Genomic DNA, 21,239 nt, shown 5'->3' on the forward strand with positions numbered 1-21,239 from the left:
GAGAAAAGGCAACAAAAATTACGATGGGAAACGGCGGTTTTCGGCGGTTGCGCCGCCGTTTCTTCAGTTCCATATTGTACCCCTATAAAGCAACTGCCATGCAAAATCTCAGACCTGTAACCCTTTTTTTAGTTGAGTTCCTTTGTTGACTCTTAGTTTTGGTTTCAAAAAGTGTCACTTTCGCCCCCCCCCCCCCATTATTAACACCCACAAAAAAAATGGTTCATTAGTTCGATATTATAATTACCTATGTAGCATCTTATGATAATATAATATAATATAAACAAATCACAAGTGACAAAAAAAGCAGACGGCTCAGAATTTTGATAACAATTTTTTTAGTTCCTTCATTCGATCCTTATAAAGTGATAAAATTTTATATAAGGGGGGGGGGGGGGGGTTAATGCAACCATCTCGTAATCAATGATTAAATGGCACTTAGAATTTGAATTTCGATTTGAAATTTTGCATGAATAATCCTTGGTAGGTCTATTTTCCCCAAATCGAACAAAAAGTTGGAAAAGTAGCGGCTAACGGCTCAGCCGTTTTGCCATTTTTTTGCTATCTTAAGAGCAAAATAGTCACGAAACCTATCTCCACATATTACTTTTTGTCGCTTAAAAACCTTATCAAACGGTTCTAGCCGGTAGTTGTTGGTACTAGAAATTTAAAAATGGTTATTGCTATCATTTAACATGAATTAAACCAAAAATATGTTTTAAAAAGTTGATTCCTACGTAATTAATGATGAATTTGCCCTGAAAATAGGCAAAAATCGGCTGAGCCGCCAGCCGTTACTTTACCAACTTTTTGTTCAATTTAGGGAAAATAGACCTACCAAGGATTACTCATGCAAAATTTCAGATCGAAATTCGAATTTTAAGTGCTATTTAATCATTGATTACGAGATGGTTGCATTACCCCCCCCCCCCCCCCCCCCCCTTTAGTATCCCTAGCTTCAAGTAGATAAACATATAATACCCGTCCTGAACAGACTGGTATACAGACTCTCTAACAGAAAATCTTTGCCTTGTTAATTTATTTATGTAAAGGGGCGGAAATATCATCTAGAAAGCAATTTTTGCAAGAATTTATTCTGACCGTGAAATAAAGTAAAACTTGGGTCAGATGTGGGTGGGGGGAGTATGGGGAGGGAAGGTGTATAACAACTGTATCAAAATATGCACTTTCCTTGCACAATGTAGTTTTTTGTGGATTTTTTACGAATCTTGTTCTTTTCTTTGATCCATGAATATCTAATACCGCTTAGAGAAGTCAGGATTTCCAAATCAATTAGGGAAGAGTTCCTTGAAATAGAAAAAGTAATATTCATATTAGTGGTTTATGCTAGGTTATATTGTCTTTTCAGTATTCCTTAAAAACCAGTTCAGATTTTGTTATGATCTTGCAATTAATATCAGTGGTTCATCTATATCAATGTATGTATCACTATTGGCTTGGGAGTGCAGTCAAATCTCCTCTATTAATTTAGTTATAAAACTTAAGAAATTTTTCGAGGGTGATTACTCTTGTGAGAGTGGTGGTAGCCTCCCCAAATTTAGTTATAAACCTACTTTGAACCTTCTACAAACAGACAGACGAAATTTCTGTTACTTTATATAAGGAATATCCCTCTCTAGGGATATGTCTAGTAATTTCTATCGATTTTTCTATCTAGTTTTTTTCTATATCTTTATATCTATCTTTAGTATTTAACTATTTTAAGTATATACTTATATTTTTATGTTTTTGCATTCATCCTCTTATTCTACATATTTTTATTCTATTCTCTGTTTTAGTTGATGTATTTTTTATCTCACTTTTATCGCATTTGTCCTTGTTTTGACATCAACTTGTTTATGAGCCGGCTAAAACTTGAATGACATTTGAAACCTGAATAATTGAAAGTTTGATCTTTATCCTGTCTTTGGTCCCAGAAACAAATGTAATATATTTATCAAACTTTAATCTATGATTAATTACTCTGTGGTTTTATATGTACATTGTACCTATATTGAATGCATGAGTGTTTATTTTTAATCGATAGTGATTCCCCTCCTTCCCCCCACCACATAATACCGTCACTTTTCCTTTTCTTCTGCTAAATGTTACAAAAGAAAGCCAGTGACGCATGCGTACTTAGTCAAATATTTTTTACGTCTTTTTTTTGAGTTAAAGCTAATAAAATATGTTTAAAACTTTTTTTTATGTTTAATAGGATTTTAAGTTTTAAAGGATATTTTTTTTTGTAATAATACCTTATTTTATTGATTATATTTATTAATTTTCTTAATTTTAGTGACTGCAAAAATAGTGAAAAAATCTGGTATTTGGACTCCAAACAGCAGACACACTCTCCACACCACAATCAAATTTATAAAGCCTTAACCGAGTTTAAGGCCCACCAAGTATCAAAACACAGGATAGAAAAAAGTTAATTGTGATTTTAAGTGATTTTTCTTTGCCCTTTGACCTTCAGGGTCAAGGCAAGTGGTGAGGACAATGAATGGACAAGCCACACACGGTAAGATTTGTATTTATTTCTTTTGTTTACATTTTTTTAGCCTAAAACAAAATTTTCTTATTAATTTTTCTGTAATAAATTACAACAATTCAAGGTTATACCGAACAGTAAAAATATCAAAGTTATATGAAAACCTTTGAATTTACTTGTAGTTTTATTATTCATAATAATTATTCTTAAATAATATCGTAAGTGTTTACTTTAAATGTTGTTTCAATAGTTTGTATTGATTTTTTATTGCAAGGTAAAATTATGTATACTTTACCTCAATTGTAAGACTTCATTGCTTGGTGTAAACCTTTGCAAATGCAAAATTGTTAAAAATAATGATTCATTGTTGTATATATCCAAACTAAGATATTAAAACTATAGCTCTAGAAAATTCTACAAAATTATTTCAACTGAAAGGGTTTAAACGTGAATTAAGTTTTGAAAATAATTTTTGATAGGTACTCGTTATCACTAGCTTAGAATTTTACATTGTATAAAAGTATTAATGCAATAGTAGTTATCCCTGTTAGTCTTTTTGTCGATCGATATGTCAATTTTCAATGCATTAGTCAAAAAGTTTATTCGGATTCTGTGTTTAACCTTTTCCCTATGTAATTTTTGTGTTTGAAAAATTAAATGTCACAAATTATTCTGGGGGTCATTATTTCGCTACAGATCAATTTGAATATGCTCTAAACGCTTTTGAATTTATATTTTTTTTCAAATTGTAACTCACAAATAGGATGGCAACGTTCATCAAAGCAAAGCTAAATATCCACAGAGATCGAGAACATTGTTGCCATTGTTGATCAATATTCAACATATATCTCGATGATTAAAAAAAAAGGAATTACCAGGAGCAATATAAGTGATATATTGAGTTATTATGCTGCTACTAGTAAACCAGCCTTTCATCACTGCACTGGTTTGAAAAATAATGTTTATATGCCAAAGATTTAAGTCTCCTCCAATGTCTTAAGTCATACACATTAAAAAAATTATAATACTAAAGATAAACTTAAATTATCGCCTCTTTTGTAATAAGCAATATTATAGTTTCAATGGTGATGTTACTACAAGAGGCCTAATTACAAAAGGCCTATTTACAAAGGACTTAAATGACATAAGACCTAATCCGACAAATGAACAGTTAGTTTAGGTTAGGTTAAGCTTATTGGATAGTTTCCTTGAGACAGCGGGTCAAGGCATAATGCACTTGGGCGTGGAGCTTGATAGCTCTAGTGGCTATGCAAAAGTGTCTTGTCCGTCTCCATGACTACTCAGGTCCAAACACTAAGTAACAATTGCAACACACAAGCTTATTGGATATAAATTTTTGCATATTCAATAATCATATGCACAAATTTATATCCATGTCAGATTGGGTCTTTTGTTTTTAGGTATATTTTGATAAGGTAATTGCAGCAGCGCCGTTTCAATTAACAAGACCACTTTCGGTCATATCATAAAAAATAGATGAATTGAAATTGTAAACTAACAAAAAGACACGTGTAAACAGAAATAATACATAATATAATACTATAATTATTATACATTGTTAAATATTAAGCATTTAAGCATCAGGCGTACATTTTTATATTTAGGAGTAAAAGGTGGAACAAAACCGTTAACGTCAAGTTAGGATATTTGCTGGCAAATGGTTTCACATCTGACTTTGAGATGTAACTAAATTCGTAAAACTTTGTCTATGAAAATAAGAGTAAGGCTGCTAAACATTGCATTGTAAAAATGCACTAGCTAATTTATTAGGTAATGTAAAATAACAGTAGTTTTAATTTTTCTAGGTGTATGGATAGCTGTATCTCCTAAGGGCGTCGGTGGTTTAGGTGACCTACTGTCGGGTGCTGGCGGGGCAGGTAGTGCTTCAAAGACTATTCAAACACCTAAGCCTGCCTTAGTCACAAGTGTTAAAGTTATAAGCCCTGCCCCAATGCCGTATCAGCCCCCAACTGCCACAAACGCCTATTCACCGCCCATTTCTGAGGGACCAACTTCGGAATTAGAAGGTATGATTAAAAAAAAAATTAATGTGTCGTTTAATTATTTTATTATAAACTAATAATCCGTAGGATTCAAGTAATACCTATAAATTCTATTTACTCAAATTGTATTTAAGAGTTTGGCTTCGCAACTTTGCAATGAAAGTAGTGAATGGTCGGGGTATTTTCATTTGCCCCCCCCCCCCCCTCCACCCCGTGGCTAGCTTGCAATACCAGCTCCATAATTCTAGTTTTATATTGAGTCAATTACATTTGCACAGAATATGGCATTAGGCCGGAACCAAAGCACTACCAAGTTAAATCTTTTTCTCCTTTTTAGTAACGCAGCTGCTCTGTAACTAGGGCCTGCCAGTCCATCTGTAATACTCTATAACTCACTTCATCTTACTTTACGTCTTATTCTGTGGTTGAAATTGGAATTAAATCGAAAAAATGTTTGAAATGAACACCTTAACCAATGCACATATTTTCTACAACTATCTGTGTCAATCCTTCTGGTTTGCCGTTCTTGAAATGCATATTAAGATATTGTATAATATTGTTAACTTTGCTATTATATTTTTTCTTCATTCTTGTTTTACTTTCTTTTAGGGAGCTCTACATTGCATGTCCAATTGTGCATGTATTGTATATTTCTAAATCTTACAAGGATTTAATCATTAGGTTTTTTTTTATTTCTCTTTCAATTCATTCAAAAGGGGACTATCCACGAACAAGAGCACGTGATTCTTTTACTCAAAAACTTGACTTGTACAGTCACATATTTGGACTACGACTTGGGTACAGTATAAATGACTTTCAATATATATTAGTTTAAATTAATTTGCGATTAACAAATAATATGAATCAAGGGGGAATACTATCTATTTTTTTTAACTCATGTGATTTATATAGCTGATTCTTTTAATAAAATGGATATTTGATGATACATATGCGAATACTCATGTTATATGTTGTAAATTAATCCATATTAGCATTAATTTAAACATACACATGTAAAATAGTTAATGTACTTTTGACTTTTTTAATTTCTAGCATTTGACAACATGGACAATTAAAGACACATCAAACTCAACAAAAGTTTGATAGAGTTTTGAGTAAAAATGCTGGACATTTTTTACTTTTCTTCAACTTGAAGTGGTGAAACATAAATTTTCTTGTCAATATATTAATGATTAATAGTGACCTATTGTATTCTGAAAGAAAATACTTAGGATCAATGCTGGAAGGTACTTAGAATCACATGCTCTTGTTCGTGGATAGTCCCCTTTAGCATGTATTAGCAAATAATTTTTAAACAGATTTGATTTAAATAACAATTATCTTTATTATAAAAGTAAGCACATTTAGCAAGGGTGTCAATATCCGTAAGGAGCGAAGCATACAAATATAAAAAATCAAGAAAATCTGCTGAAATGCACGGGCAAATAAAGCAACTGATAGAGTTATTGCAATTGTTCAGTATATGCCAAAAAAATAACGCTCTCCCCTCTAGAGTAGCTTACGGAATGACAGACGGAAGGACATTTGGAATCAAAGATTTGCTTTGCTTTTTAAAATGATACATGATTGTAAAATAGCCTCTCCTTGATTAATATGTATATACAAATAGTGTATTTAAGTTTGTTGTAATATTTATAACTTCCACTGTCATGCTTTGACTGTAACGTCCTTGTTTTAATTTAATTAATCCTTAAAAGAAAAAAGTTTTAAAGTGGTGCGATTTTTTTGCAATCGATTTCTTGCATTATTATTATTGTTATCCATTGTTCTGTGTTGACACAACTTTCAGGCTGAAATGATGCAGATTTTCAATCAAGTAATAATTTCCTAAGAACTGCTTGTCCAACATGGAATTCACTAATCCATTCTCTTTGAAATTGATTGAAACTAAAAGGCACCACCTAGCCTAGTCCTGCTACTTGCATTCACCAAGTTTTCAAACTTAAAAAGTGCAAAGATATTTCATGCTTCTTCATCCTTTGTTTACACTTGGGCTGCCAACTTATCAATCAGAAACTTTGAAAATACCCACTTTTAGTTTTCATTTTATCTACTCCAATTATACTTTTTTTTTATCTCATTACTTAAAGGGTTGGTAATTAATTAACCCGATGGATCCGGTGGTTTTTCAGTTTAGATTAGTTTTTGTTGGTTTAAATCCATGGCATGGAGGAAGAGGGCAGAGTACTTTCAATTTATCTATCGCCCCCCCCCCCCCAGAAAAAAAAACAATAACTAAATATAAGTCACCAAATGGTAGACTACCTACCACACATGGGAATTAGTTAACAGATTAAAATGTTGTTTATTTGGCTTATCCCTATATCCCTGTAGAAGTCTGTTGGTTTCATTTTGTTTATTAGATTTTCTATTTCTCTCTTAATTTAGTGATGAACTAAAGTTTTTTTTCAATTTTAACAAAATTATTTCATGGCGCAACTTCTCTTAACTATTATATATCCTCATTTCGTCCGTCTGTGAACTATTGCGTAAAATAGTACTGAATTTGTATATGTAAAACATGTGTCTTCAGCATTTCTTAGATAAATATGACATAAGATTCTCTATTACACTTATTCTATATAAAAATACTAGCGACTTCGCCCCTAACCTCTAGATGCTTTGCCCCAAGCCCTAAGAGGTAATTTAAAAAAATTGGAGATGCAACTACTAATTTCAAACATGTTTTAAAAAAATTGAGGGGAATTTTTTTTTTTAATAGCCTAAAACCATCACAGGACTAGTAGGTATATTCCCTGAAGAGTAGAATCCGATCGGACGGACGGACAGACAGACATCAAGCTACTTTGTATTATAGATAACTGTTCTAATATAAAATCAAGGTAGCAATACTTTAAGGGACAAATAAAACAATGAGTATACCATAAACAACATTTTGTTTCAATAAACAAAATTTAGCTAAAAAAAAATAATAAGAAATATGTCAACCTATCTCATTCTCATGTTTTAAGAATTTAAATTTCTGAGTACATTTTTAAACATTACTGTATCCACACAGATTTATATTTTTAATATTTAACAAAGGGAGAGGGGGGAGGGATATGTAGTTATATCGCAATCCAAATGGTAAAGTAGAACGATGTCTGTCTGTTTGTTTGTACCGAAGGATCAACTCCTTAACAGTGTAACTTCTCATAGGTTCCGGGAAGGTTTATAACTATTTTGGGGGAGGGTACCACTACCCTCCCCAGAGAAATCGACAAAAATAAAAATAAAAACGCCGCCCTGCGGACATTTGTGCAGTTAGCTATAAACATAACACCATCTAGCGGCGAAAAAAATATTTTTTTTGTAATTAGCTTATTTTAAAATAGATTGAAAAGAAAATTTTACGTGTCCCTAGAGGCCTCTTGGGGCGTAGCCGCTAGTATATATAATTAGCTTCAATTACATACAACTTTCAAGAATGAATAATACGCCTAGTCCTTACGATATATCTACAATAGTTTCTCCCCCTTTTTTTCAGCCAGTCTTTTGTTAAATTTTGTGAGAAAACCTGCCCTAGTTAAACTTTCTTTTCAAAGTTAATGTAAAAAATTAAAATTTGAATAAAAGTCTGGCTATAAAGATAAAATAGAGCTTGCGTGGTGAAAAACTTACACTTTTCCAGATAAGGTTAATACTCAAATCTTTAGATTAGTATTTTTATATATATACGATTTTATCCATGTTAATATTTATACAACAATAAATTATACATTTTATCACAAAAGAAAAAAATCAATTAAGAAACTGAAATTCTGACTTTTGATTCTGTTTTAAAGACTTTTTATCGGTCAGTATTATTTCAAACCTCGAAACTATTTGCAAAAATCCTCTAAAAATCTTGACTGTTTGATAAACATTAAACTAATATTTGTTGATGATACCTATTCACTTATTATTAAGTTTCATATTTTTTTTTAAAGTTTATGTAAGATTAAGTTTACTCCATGTAGCGGCAACTAAAGTGCTGAATTTTTAATAAACCTGGTCTTATAATCTTGCCAAATATTGTAAAAATATAAAGATGTCGGAAGGGCAGGGCATAACTGAAACAACTTAGTATTCGGAAAAGCAAAACAAATATCGACTAAAATTCTTAACTTTTTTATGTGTAGGTTCATGACAGATAATTTGACTTTTTTCATCCTTTTCATTAGTGTAAATTGTGGTATCTATTTGTATTTGACACAAGATCTATAAAATGTTTGACCTTACCGGGCTCTGTATTTAGGAAAAGCTTTGGACTTTCGTAGAAATATTGAAATATAGGTGTAATAGCAGCTGCGTTCCTAACTTCTAGACGAAATATCCTAAGACCTTAATGTATTAACAAAACCTTATCAATAATGTAATAGAACATTTTTTTTAGAATTGAATACCTACCATTACATCAAAATGTGTTTATGTATATAAATTTATTTTCAAAGTTCATAAGTTTTCAATGTTCTGGAAGTAAGGTTAAATAAAACTTAAATTTTAAGTTTGTTAAATTAAAGGGAAATTATCATGAGCTAATGCTATATGGTTTCACATTTTATATTCGAAATTTAGATTTTTACATTTTATATAATAGCCATTTATTGTCTTAAGCATTAAAATTAAGAAGTCTTGATATGGTTATCTGTGTTCAATTTACAAAAAAGAAGTATTTTATGTGTATACTTTTACCGACAACTTAAAGAAAAAAATCTATTTTACAAATTAATGTTCTTGTTAAGAGAAAGAGAAAATGATAATATTTAGTGGTTTAAATGAAGATGTTGTGTGTTGTATAACTGTTTCAAAGGATGGGAGGGAGGGGGGAAATCAAATGAGATTGACGGGGCGGGGAGAGGGGGGGGGGGTGTAGGGGTGTTCTCAGGATCAGATATTGGCAAGACTGGCAGAAAATTGGAAAACAATGAAATTAGATTGGACCAAGAGGTTCTTTTCTAATTTGTTGGTTAGAGATCACCTCACATACTGTAAATAAATATTTACAAATATAACAAAATTTAATGTGCAATTTTAAGAAATTACTTAACGAATATAAGTATTTGTTTAAAATAATTTTATTATTAAGAATTTCTTTGTGGAAGATTTAAAAAATCGTTTGAATTATAATATTTATAAAACATTGATTTAAATATTTACCTAATATATTAGGAAAAAAATATTTTGTTTTTTTGGTTTGATGTTAGAATTTACTTTCTTCTTGAGAGTCGAATAAATGGATAAATTTCAAACTTTTGATCTTTTCAAAGAATATTTCTAAAGTTTTTCAAGATGTTTCAATATTCTTAGTCAAAATATTAGAATACTTTTTGTATCACTTTTTAAATTTTATATTATTTTGTAAAGAATTAATATTTGTTTATACTTGTTTTTTACCATAAATAATGTCAACATTGAAGATTCATGTTTCTGACTTATACATCTTAATTTGGGAAAAGGAATTCTCTAATCATGATTGTAGGGGGGAGGGGGGGGGGGAGGAGGGGGTACATATATGTACATTTCTATTGGGTATCGGATATTGTTTAGGCCCTGTTTTGATTCAGGATAATTAGATATTAGTAGATGTAAGATGGAATGAGTTAGGGCTGCTTCGAAGATGAAACAATTTTTACTTTAGAGTTTTTTGTACCTTGATTAGGTAAAGCCTAAATTTAAAATACAAATAAAATAAAATAACCTTTTAATATCTACTTTCGAAAGATCCCTAATTAAACGTATGAAAGCTCTGTAATATTTTGAATGCAAAGGTCAAATTGAATTTTACCTTAATAGTAATATATTTCTTTATTATTTACAAGTGGCTACTTATTAATGATAGATAAAGGCTCGTTATCCCCATCCACACGCTTATGTTTGGTTTAAAAATTAGAATATGTGTTTCTTATGGTCATCTTTTAGTGTAGGGGGGGGCAGTATTTATGTTTCTTCCCGACAATTAGCCCGCATTGATGTTAAAATTCTTATACAACTAGTCAAGTTATTTTAAAGATCTTAGTGAACATACTTACATCCTACAATACTAGGGAAAGAAATCTATATTAGGATTTTTAGAGAAATAGGTATGCTTTAAATTTTTTACTAATTCTATAGATTTGAATATAACATTGTCAACTGCTTTCTTAAAGTCAAAACACGTTTGTTAATTAATGAAAACTCGCCCTAAGCCTAATGTTAAGAAAGTTGTATAGAGACACAGTTGTAGCACCAACTATTAATTAAATCCATCAGTAGCACAACCACGATAAGTCAGGATAACGGATGATCATTTACAGAATTTAATAGTTATGTTATGTGCACAACTTGTTGGCAAGAGATTTACAATATTTAAGGAATAGTTATTTATCATATTTTCGTAATATTGTGAATGCTAGAAAGGATATTAAAATTATTTCAACAATTTTGGTCATGTGATCAAAATTTGAATTTTCCTTCTACTATTGCCCCCTCTGGGGGCGAAGTAGGTGGAAATTTAAATTTTTGTCACTTGACCTTAATATTGGTGAAATAATTTTGAATGACCTTTCTTGTATAAGCAATATTAATAAAATATGATACTTGGTTTTGTCTCATTCTCTATCTTTTTCTTAAATTCAAAAAAGTCTATCAAAAAATTTACATCATCTAAGGGTGAACAATAAATATCTCTGTCTATTTTTCTCTATATTTCTTCCCCCTCCCCCCTCCCTCACTTTTCTGTCTATTTCCTTCTCTCTCTCCTCCTCTTTTGTACGTTCATTTATACAATAGAGATAACCTAGAGACAGCACAAGGGAATTTTGTTTACATTATGTATCAGCTATAAATTGTTGAATATCTTAGGTTAAAGCTTTCCTTGGGTGAAATATTTGAAGAAAATATTTCTTCCATCATATAATGTGAAGCGTATAACACAACATATAATAAGTTAGTTATAAATAATTTAATTTCTTATAATAAAGTTATCTTTCTAAAAATTATATCATTGCAAAATTTAGTTGCAAATAATGTTGCCTATAGGGCTGTATTTCATATACAACAAAAAGTGAACAAAGGTTTCTTTTTAAGAAAAAAATGGGGTCAGATTGACCATCTATGTCTAATGTTTATACCAACATCAAATATTAAATTATAACAATGTACAGTAGAGTGGACCAATTTTGGACATTGAATTTGTAATCAACATCTACAGTTTAAACGTCATATAAGAAACCTAAATATAAAAAATTGATTTTGTCCTTGAGGGGAAATGGGGGGAAGGTGTTTCCATGCATTAAAAATTTTAGAAGTTTATTCTGGAGGTGCAACTTTTTTCTTTCAAAGTATTGCTTTATGCATCTTTTTGAATTTGTCTTGTTGATTAATATAAGAATATCAAATTGGTTTTAGAAAATATTCATCCAAGCATGAAAAATCTTAAATTAAATGTAAAATCTCTTGGTTTTTAAATTTATTTATGGATTTTTCTTGCTAGGATCAATAGTTTTACAAACAGATTTTTTATTCTTATTCTACTCTTCAAGACAAAATTGGGAAGGTGCATAAAGCTATACTTTGAAAGAAAAATAATTGCCCCCCCCCAAAAAAAAAAAAAAAAAAATTCTCCCCGCAAGTGTCTTTCTAAAAGTTTACATGCATCAGTGAGCCTCCCCATTATTCAAAATATTTTCTTTTCATGTTTTGGTCTCTTATATGATGTTCAGACAGAAAGTGTATGTAGCACATTTAAAATTAGAAAATCAAGCCACTCTAATGTACAGCATTTATTTCTTCAATTCCACAGTACAAAATTATTCCTGTATTTAAATTTAACATATCATATAGGAAAAAATATTCTTGTATTTAAAATTAAAAATTATGTTGGAATTTTTTTTACAATTTTTAAATTTTTTAATAATGTACAGCAAATTATTTCCTTTCTATCTCATGTTTTGAAATTTATAAGATAGTTAGAATAAATTACAGAAATAATGAAAGATTTAAAGAAGAGAGCGTCAGGGGGGGGGTCGAGGGGGGTTTCCCCCCTCAGGAGAGGGGGGGTTGAGGGGGGTCTCCCCCCTCAGAAAAAGCTTGGGCTTAAATCTTCAACAAATAAAGAAAACAAAATTATTTTAAAAATTTCTTTTTTATGTTAAAGATTATTATTTTTGTGACTTTTGATTTTGAACGACAAAAAATGTTGAAATAAATATTACCCACTGTATGAAATGTTAAATTAGAAATCAATAATGATGTTGGAAAATTTATTCTCATTTTATACTCTGAAAAAAGGAATTGACAAAAAATAATAATTTTTATTCCAAACTTTTAAAACAGCATGCCTATTTCTTATTGGTTGACACTCGAATTAAAATAAAATAATGAATATTATTTCAAGACCAGAAATAAATTTGAAATAAATAATTTTCTTTCCCCTATATTTTTTATTCCAAAATGCCAAGAATTAATTTTGAAATAAAATAATTTTCTTTCCAATATTTTTATTCCTTTTTCTTATTGGACGTCATTTTGTGTCCAATGAGAGACTAGTGTTTAAATATTTTAAAGCTTATTACAGCATTTATTTTGAATATGATAATAGCAACATTCTCACATTAAATGTGATAAAAGTTTTTCTACACGTAGAATATTTCCATTTGTCCGTAAATAGGAATAATAACTAATACCTTATTTAGTACTAGCGGTTACGCTCCTAGCATCTAGGCTATGAGTATTAAAAGGGAAAATAAGGGCTAGAAAACAGCTCAAAATCATCCCAAGACTTGAATTTGAAAATAAAATAGCCTAAAACCAGCACAGGAGCTTTATAAAGCTTACCTAATAAAGAAAAACATATCGGTACAGTAGTTATTGAGATCTTAAGCTTCAGACAAAAAAACTTACTACATTATATAATAGGACTACAGTGCTTGAAATTAAATATGAATTTGAATTATTATCATTATTAATTCGATATATGGTAAACTAACCATATGAACATTATTTAAATTTATAAATATGACGTACTTAAAATTTTTTTCTCTGTTAAATATGTTAAGATATCTTTAAAAATGGACTTTTTGTGCTGAATAAATGCACAAGAAGAATATTTTTAATATAAAATAAAGATTGCAGCGGCACCACTAAAAATCGACTAGATATGATCATAAAAAATAAAGAATGGGCCAAATAAATGTAGAAATGTGATTACATTGTAATATAAACCAACAGCAGACTTGCAACACAAAAGAACTAAAAAGCGTATGAATTATGTTACAATTTTATTAAATTGTTATTACTATAACATACACGAGATTAAATACATAAATATCCACTTGTCATTCCCTTCCCTTCGTCTCTCCATCCACTGCACACTGGTCTGAAAACGCAGTTTTGGGTCAACAATTCGTTTTCAGCCGTCTTTTGGCCGATTTTAATGCCCAATACAGCAAATTAGGGGTTTTATGGGTCAGAGAGTCCATTTATGAAAAAAAAATACATGACCTCGAAGGTCAAAGACCGTTAAAATGACCTTTAAAGTCTGATTTTTGCCGTTCCCGAGGTTTTATTGGACATTTAGGGCGGGAAGGAGTTGTCAAATTAAGAAGACTCTGAAATACTTTTTTGTAGACAATTGCATTGGCTAAATATCATGTGAAGTAAAAATTTTTGTAAGTATAACCAGTTTTTCACCAGCTGCAAATTTCAAATTTGCGCCGCGTTTTTAATTTTTAATATCTTGATTAGGTATATTATCTAAATTTTCTTGATTTTATCCATTTAGAAAATATTTTAAATCATTGTTATTTCATCTTACTAGAGGCTAATAAAATTATGGCATATTTTTATAAGGATATGCATTTGTTTGTGTGTTTGAATGTGTGTGTGTGTATTCTTGTTTCTCCTCATTCTACGCTACGAAATAACAAGGCGCGAAACACACACACACACACACACACACGAAGAAACATAAAGAGTAGGCTGAAAGAATAATATCAATTATCTATAATACAAAGTATAACGATGTCTGTCTGTCTGTCTGTCTGTCTGTCCGTCTGTCTGTCCGTCTGTCTGTCTGTCTGTCTGTCCGTCTGTCTGTCCGTCTGAAGCTTAAGATCTCAGTAACCACTAAACCGATTGGGCTCAACTCTTCAGGGAATATACCTACTGGTCCTGTGATGGTTTTAAGCTATTTTCTTGGGGGGTGGGACACCCCCAACCCCCCAAAAAAATGAAACCCCCCCCAAAAAATTTTTTTTTTTACTTTTTCTTTTTAAATCTAAAATACCAAAAATTAGGTTGATCAAACCTCTTGGGGCAAAGCCCCTAGAGGCTAGGGGTGAAGCCGCTAGTATGAATATAAAACAATAAAATTGACATTTAAAAATTTATTTTAACTAACCTACATGAAATATAACAGATTTTTATACTATTTGGCTATTTCGTATGTTTTCATTTTGTTTATTAGATATTACTCCGCAAAAATAGATCCTTCCCCCCTCTACGTGCGTCGGAATAATTCTAAATTACAACATCGATGAAATTTAATCGATCTATTAGTTTTTAAGATAATGCAAAAAACGAACAAAACCGGATGCCATATATATCGTGAAATATGAAGCTAATTGCAATACCAACAAATTCTCTTTAATAAACATGCGAAAAGCTCAGAGAGTACTCAATAAGAAAATTTTGCCAAACTTACCCTTATCTTAAAAACTAAGAAAAAAAAACACATTTTTGCATTTTGTACCATTTTTTGTGTTATAAATAATTTTTGAACTTATATAGGACTTATTTTAGTTGGACAATTTCCAACATGCGGATATTTGATTTTATCAGATTTAAGCAAGTATAGCCAATTTAACAATGTCAATAATACGTTCTTAGATTTTAGAGTTCTGCAGCTTTGGCCCCAAATTATTTCAAAAAACATATTATCAACATGGGTTGATATTTAAAATATAGGTGGCCCAGGATGTCTTTGAAGGCTGGCAGGTCAACTTTTGTCTAAATTGATGGGTAGGAAAAATTGAATTGTTGACCCCTCCGGACCAGTGTGCACTGGTGGACTTTAAAAGACAAAAATACATTTTCTTCATTCTATGCATTAAATTATAAAATAAATATCTTTTGATAAGAATAATTAAAGCTTATGTAATTTTATTAACTATAAGAAATTTAACACAATGAAATTTAAAAATTGCAACACGCCTAATTTTATAGGAAAAAGCCAATCGTTAGTTTAGGTAAAGCTGGGTTAATTTTTTTTATCTGAGTCCACGCAGAGTGTGCAAGGATCAGCCTTCTGCAAGGACTAGGGTATAGGCATATTTATTAAGTGGAAACCAATTTATGTGATAGTTAAACCCCAATCTTACCCTGTAATTTGCGTATGAATTTTATTTAAGTTAATAATATTTACAATATTTAGATCAAAGATATTTTATTTAAAATTCATATTAAAACATTTCTAGTGCTGAAAGTTAAAATCCGGAAGGTGTGTATTGCACAGAGGACACATGAAAACTTCTTGACCATTAAACATTTCCAGTCCATTGTCCTGCAGCTTGAATATCTTTTTAAAAATCATTTATGAAAGCTATTCTGTAAGTTTTTTTGTAGCACAGCTAGTCTGTAACTATATAATGTCGTGTCCGTATTTTGAAGCAACCGTGGAAAGTGAGAAACTCCAACCTCCTTAAATGAAATGCAAAAGTTCAATCTTGTATGTAAATTACTTTCCTGTTCTTTATTATCGAAAGTGTTGTTGGCTTATTACTGCTAAGCTAATTATGCATTAAAATTGTTTATTTTTTTGTTACAACAAATATTATTGAGTCATATTCATTAAAATATTTAAAGGTGGGTTTTCTAAAGAAAAAAAAATCTATGGATAAAATATTTCTTGTTTTTATGTGGATTCCTGTGATTCCGGGTGTGATAGTTGGAAGAGAGTCTCACATGTTAAACTTTAAGTTTGTCACAAAGTTTTGAATAGAGAGAATAATAAATTGAAGCTTAGTTTGCTCTGCTTATCACTAAGTATTTTCATCTTTTCAATCAAGCCCAACAGAAAAAGGGAAAAACTTTACTTCAAGCAAAAAAGAAATACCTTTAGATATTTTTCTTTCCTTTTTAAATCTTGTAAAAATCTTGTAAATAATTGTAAAATAATATCAGATTCAACTAAAATTAATTCTTCAAACATTTTAGGGAGGGGTGTTTCTTTTAAAAAACTATTTTGCCTTCAATATTTCCTATGAAGAAATTTGTTGCTATATTGTATGCTAATATGCAGAAAAACAATAAATAATATTTTTCTTAATTTAATGTGGGAAGAATTGCTAATCTATAGATAAAATCTTCCTAATTATTCTTATAAATATAAAATTTTTAAATAATTGTATGAAATAATTTATAAAAGTACTGTTACAAATTATTTAATATAAGAAAATCGTATTTGAAGAAGTAGGACAGGGTATAATTAGGTTGAGTTATAATAATGATAATCTTGATATTTAGCTCGTCATAAACTCTTGGTCAACTCAAGGACCTGGCACCACACCAGGCCAAAAGGGAAATAACTTGAAACAAACTTTTTTCAAGTTTTGTTATCCTCTTCACATTTTAATAAGTAACACTCAACAACAAAAAAGGTTCAAGTTTGGCAGTTTGAGAGGTGGGCGGGGCTGGGTGGGTGGAGCAAAGGACAATTTTACATTGTAAATAATTTTCCATTTTAAACGTCTAAGTTTGTTGTAAAAACAAAAACAAGTCACCACATTACTTGGTGGAGTAAGAAATCTAATCAACTAAAACTGTGGAGAAATATAAAAATGTTAACTTAAGAGTGTGTGTATGTGTGTACAAATTTGGTTAAATAAAAGCAAGAAAAATTCATTTAACAAGACGCGGCTGAAACTTTTTGGCTACTTTTCTATGACTGTTAATTTCAAAAGTATGATTGCTGACCCATGTTTTTAAGGCTTAAAAAAGCTTTCTAATTAATTCATTTTTTATGCAATATGGAATGTAAATATTACGTTTTACATAAATTCAAATAATGTTGGAATACTAATATTTATTTGTCATCATTAATGAATGAATTAGCCGTATAAAAAATTTGTCAAACCCCTTTAGTCCAAAGATCAAGACAAAATGGAAAATTAAAGCTAACTTATATACCTAGGCAATTTAAATTTTAGTTTTTTAAAATTTATATTTTAATCAAGTTCAAATTAATTAAAAGTACTTCTAAAATGAAAAGTTATATTTAAAAAGTATTAAGCTTTATAGAAAGAGAAAAATGGATAAAGGGGGAAAGTTTGCTTTTATTTGTTTGGTGACAAAAGCAGCCAATTCTAGAACTATGGTATCTGATCAGTTTTTGTGCTTTGCACACACACACACAAACACATTTATACATTTTCTGTTAGAGGTGCAGCATACTTTTAATTATGCTTCTAAGAAACATTTTTCATTTTATCGAGGTACGAGGTACTCGATGATTGATTAAAGACATAAATCAGAATCTCTTGATACGTTTTTTCATCAGTGTTGTAGGAAGCAAACTCAAAAAGGTCAAACATTTAACGCAAATCAACAATGGATTGAAATGATGGTTTTGTGCCAAATTACTGAGGAATAAGCCTAAAAGTTATCGTATCAAAAATGGTGTCACAGGCTATGTTGTGTAGATTTTTTTAACACCTGAATATATGTGTTATTTTTATGTTTATCTGATATTTTTTAAAATTCCCAAAAGACCCAATTTTTGTTTGTAAAATATATTATCAAAGTATGTGATGGTATGAAATGAAAACTATTACTAAATTACAATCTCTCACTTTTTTTTGTCTTTTGACCATTTCTTTTCTATACAGCTGCTTCCCTTTTAAAATATTGCTCATGAAGGGATATAACTCCCGAAGAAAAACACAGGCAATAACTGTTCGCTATTCAAAATGATTCAGCCTTCTGTTAACCAGTTTTATCACAATTAACAATTAACACAATTTTAAAACTAACTTATATCTAATACTGGTAATGGACAGAAAAGTATTACTGCTGGTACCATATCCTTTTCCCAGGCATAGCTAGGTTTATATTTAGTTCTATATTTGAAAGTTGTCCGTGTGTAACACATTACAAAGTATCAATCTAAACTTGATGTTTGAAAAGAGAAGGAGGAAACAAAAAATGACAAATAATGGCTGGGGTAGGAAATGTAAACAATATCATTACATACAGTGCTCTCATTTTTAAGCTCCAGTTTTTCAGGAGGGAGGTGTTGTTCTTTTCATAATCTAATGAAAGATTGTCCAAGAAACAAGGTCAACCATATTCATTAGATGTACATAAATAACCAGCTATTTGTGTCCCTTTGACTTAATTAAAGCATTTGATGTTTCATTTATGTTGGTTCCTATTTTAATGTCACTAGCTTAGCGCTACTAGTATTTAGGAGTTCCGTATTCCAAAATGTAGAAAAAAAAGAAAATAGCCTTAAAACATCCTAAGACTTTAATCTTGATTTAATTTTAAAGATAAAGATGTGAGCGTTAAAGTGTATGAAAAGATGTTTGTTGATTGTATACAATCATATTTCCCGTAACAGCTCGGATTATAAATTGTCTTCTACCACCATATTTCTAATTTTAATATGAGCCCTTGCAAAATCCCACAAGTTTCAAGTGGACCATTCATTTTCCTCCTTGAATTATAATTTATATGTAGAGGGGTTTTCCAGCACCATCTATGTAATAGTTTGTCAAATTTATGAGAAGTTAAAAAAACACTTTAAAAAATTGATGTAATTTTTACCAGAGAAGAAGAACTAATTTTTTTCGTATTCCTTCTGATCGTTTCAGAAAAATAGAAAACACAGTCTATTTTACTTACCGTTTAATGAATGTTCCATCAAGTAGGAACGAAAATTTGGAAGAAAATTTGGAAGGGGGAAGGGGTGTTTGCAGCATAATCAGGGAATCTTACTGAGCTTCCCTTCGTAGTATAATGGGAGTCAAAGAAAGGGAAAAAAGAATAATACTTAATTTTCATACGTGTTTAACCAGAAGCATCATTATTTACAATATTTACATATTCTAGTGTTGGCATTTGCCTGGGGTGCAGTGGGGGAGCAGTTGGTTAAGTGTTATATCATTATAGTCTTAAATCATGAAGACCTTTAAGATAATATAGGTACTAAGATTCTCCAAGCTAATTTTTAGATTTTTATATACTTTTTCTTTCAAGAGTTATAATCTACTTAAAAATTTACTCACAAAATTTGATGTTTACAATTGAGTGGGCAAATCGTAAAAGGAAACTTACAAACCACTAAGAAAAGAAGATATTTTGTCTTCCCCTTGTGCTAAAGTTTCAAATACATTTATCAAGTTTTGTGCTTTTAAGATTTGTTTACCACAGACCAGTGAGGGGGGGGGGGGGAGGTTGGTTTTTAAAATTTGCTTTTTATATTGTACACCTATCCTTTACTATTATTTGAGATTAGTTTAAGAAAACTTTTTTATTGGTTACATGCTTTTTGGGGGGAAATTTTTTTTTTATTAAGGTGTATTCTATACATATACCTATGTAGGTTGGTGTGGGTATGTTTTGCTTCTGTTAATGTTAAAGTTGAATTATTTAAAATTGTCTGGGAAGTTTTATATTATTTTTGTATAGGTTTTAAGGTATTATGTATGATAGTTCACCTTCCTAAGTTCTGAATCTCAAAACGACTAGAGCATTACCACAAATATGTTAAATATAGATGTTTAATTCTATTTTACCTTTTTATTCCCTGTTTCTAGCACAACGAGAGTCACTTTATATACCTGCTGGGCTTTTAATGTACGCTTATTAATAAACAATAATATTAGTTATACAATTGTGTGTTAAAATTCTTTAAGCGACGGTAAAGATAAAACTTTGAAATAGGATATCCAGAAATCCAGTCAGTCAGGACCCTTTCAACTTTTATTTTCTTCTTTCCGTGTCAAGGAATTCATATTAGGTTTGAGATCTATTTCTGCTAGCCTACCTACTCTATAATCTAAGCCTAGGATTGCAGACCATTGGCCAATGAAAATTTCTAATAAAACTTTTATCTGATAATAGGAACATGTAAGAATAGCATAATTTATTTTGTTGTATTCTGAAGCACATTTTTAACTTTGTTTTACATTTGTTCATCATTCTCGTATCATAATTGAAATTTAATATTTTATAAAAATTTTAATATAAATAATATTTTAACCTGAATTATTTTTAATTTTTGTAACCAAACATATGAGAAAAAAAGTAAAATAAAATTGGAAGCCAGGTTTCTACTTATTTCTTGACAGCTGGCAAAACTTTTCCACCCAAAAATCTTTTCAATAAGAGGGAGAAAAGAAACTTTTAAAGAAACATTTTTTTTCTAAAAAGAATTTTAAAGTTTATATTTTTCAATTATTTTAAAAAGAAGAATTCTGCATTTAAGGGGGGGGGGGCGAAAGTGACACTTTTTGAAACCAAAACTAAAAGTCAAAGGAACTCAACTAAAAAAAGAGTTACAGGTCTGACATTTTGCATGGCAGTTGCTTTATAGGGGTACAATATGGAACTGTGAAGAAACGGCGTCGCAACCGCCAAAAACCGCCGTGAAAAGGCAAAAAAAAATTCGGCGGGAAACGGCGGTTTTCGACGGTTGCGCCGCCGTTTCTTCACAGTTCCATATTTTACCCCTATAAAGC

General features: G+C 30.4%; 1 protein-coding gene across 6 annotated transcripts in view; it reads left to right on the top strand.

The window, feature by feature from the left end:
- Nucleotides 1–21,239, top strand: part of Camta (Calmodulin-binding transcription activator) — a 116,557-nt gene that overhangs the window by 19,443 nt on the left and 75,875 nt on the right. For all 6 annotated transcript variants that reach the window (XR_013878617.1, XR_013878615.1, XR_013878616.1 and 3 more), the window contains exons 2-3: nucleotides 2,300–2,524; nucleotides 4,321–4,542. Coding sequence is in view for 3 of the 6 variants with exons in the window: in XM_080157229.1 (XP_080013355.1) it covers nucleotides 2,503–2,524; nucleotides 4,321–4,542 (244 nt within the window). In the remaining 3 variants the exon portion in view is untranslated. The remainder of the gene's footprint in view (nucleotides 1–2,299; nucleotides 2,525–4,320; nucleotides 4,543–21,239) is intronic.

Source organism: Acartia tonsa, chromosome 4 (genome assembly GCF_053477335.1).
Source record: "Acartia tonsa isolate MP-2025a chromosome 4, ASM5347733v1, whole genome shotgun sequence".
Classification (NCBI taxonomy): Eukaryota; Metazoa; Arthropoda; class Copepoda; order Calanoida; family Acartiidae; genus Acartia; species Acartia tonsa.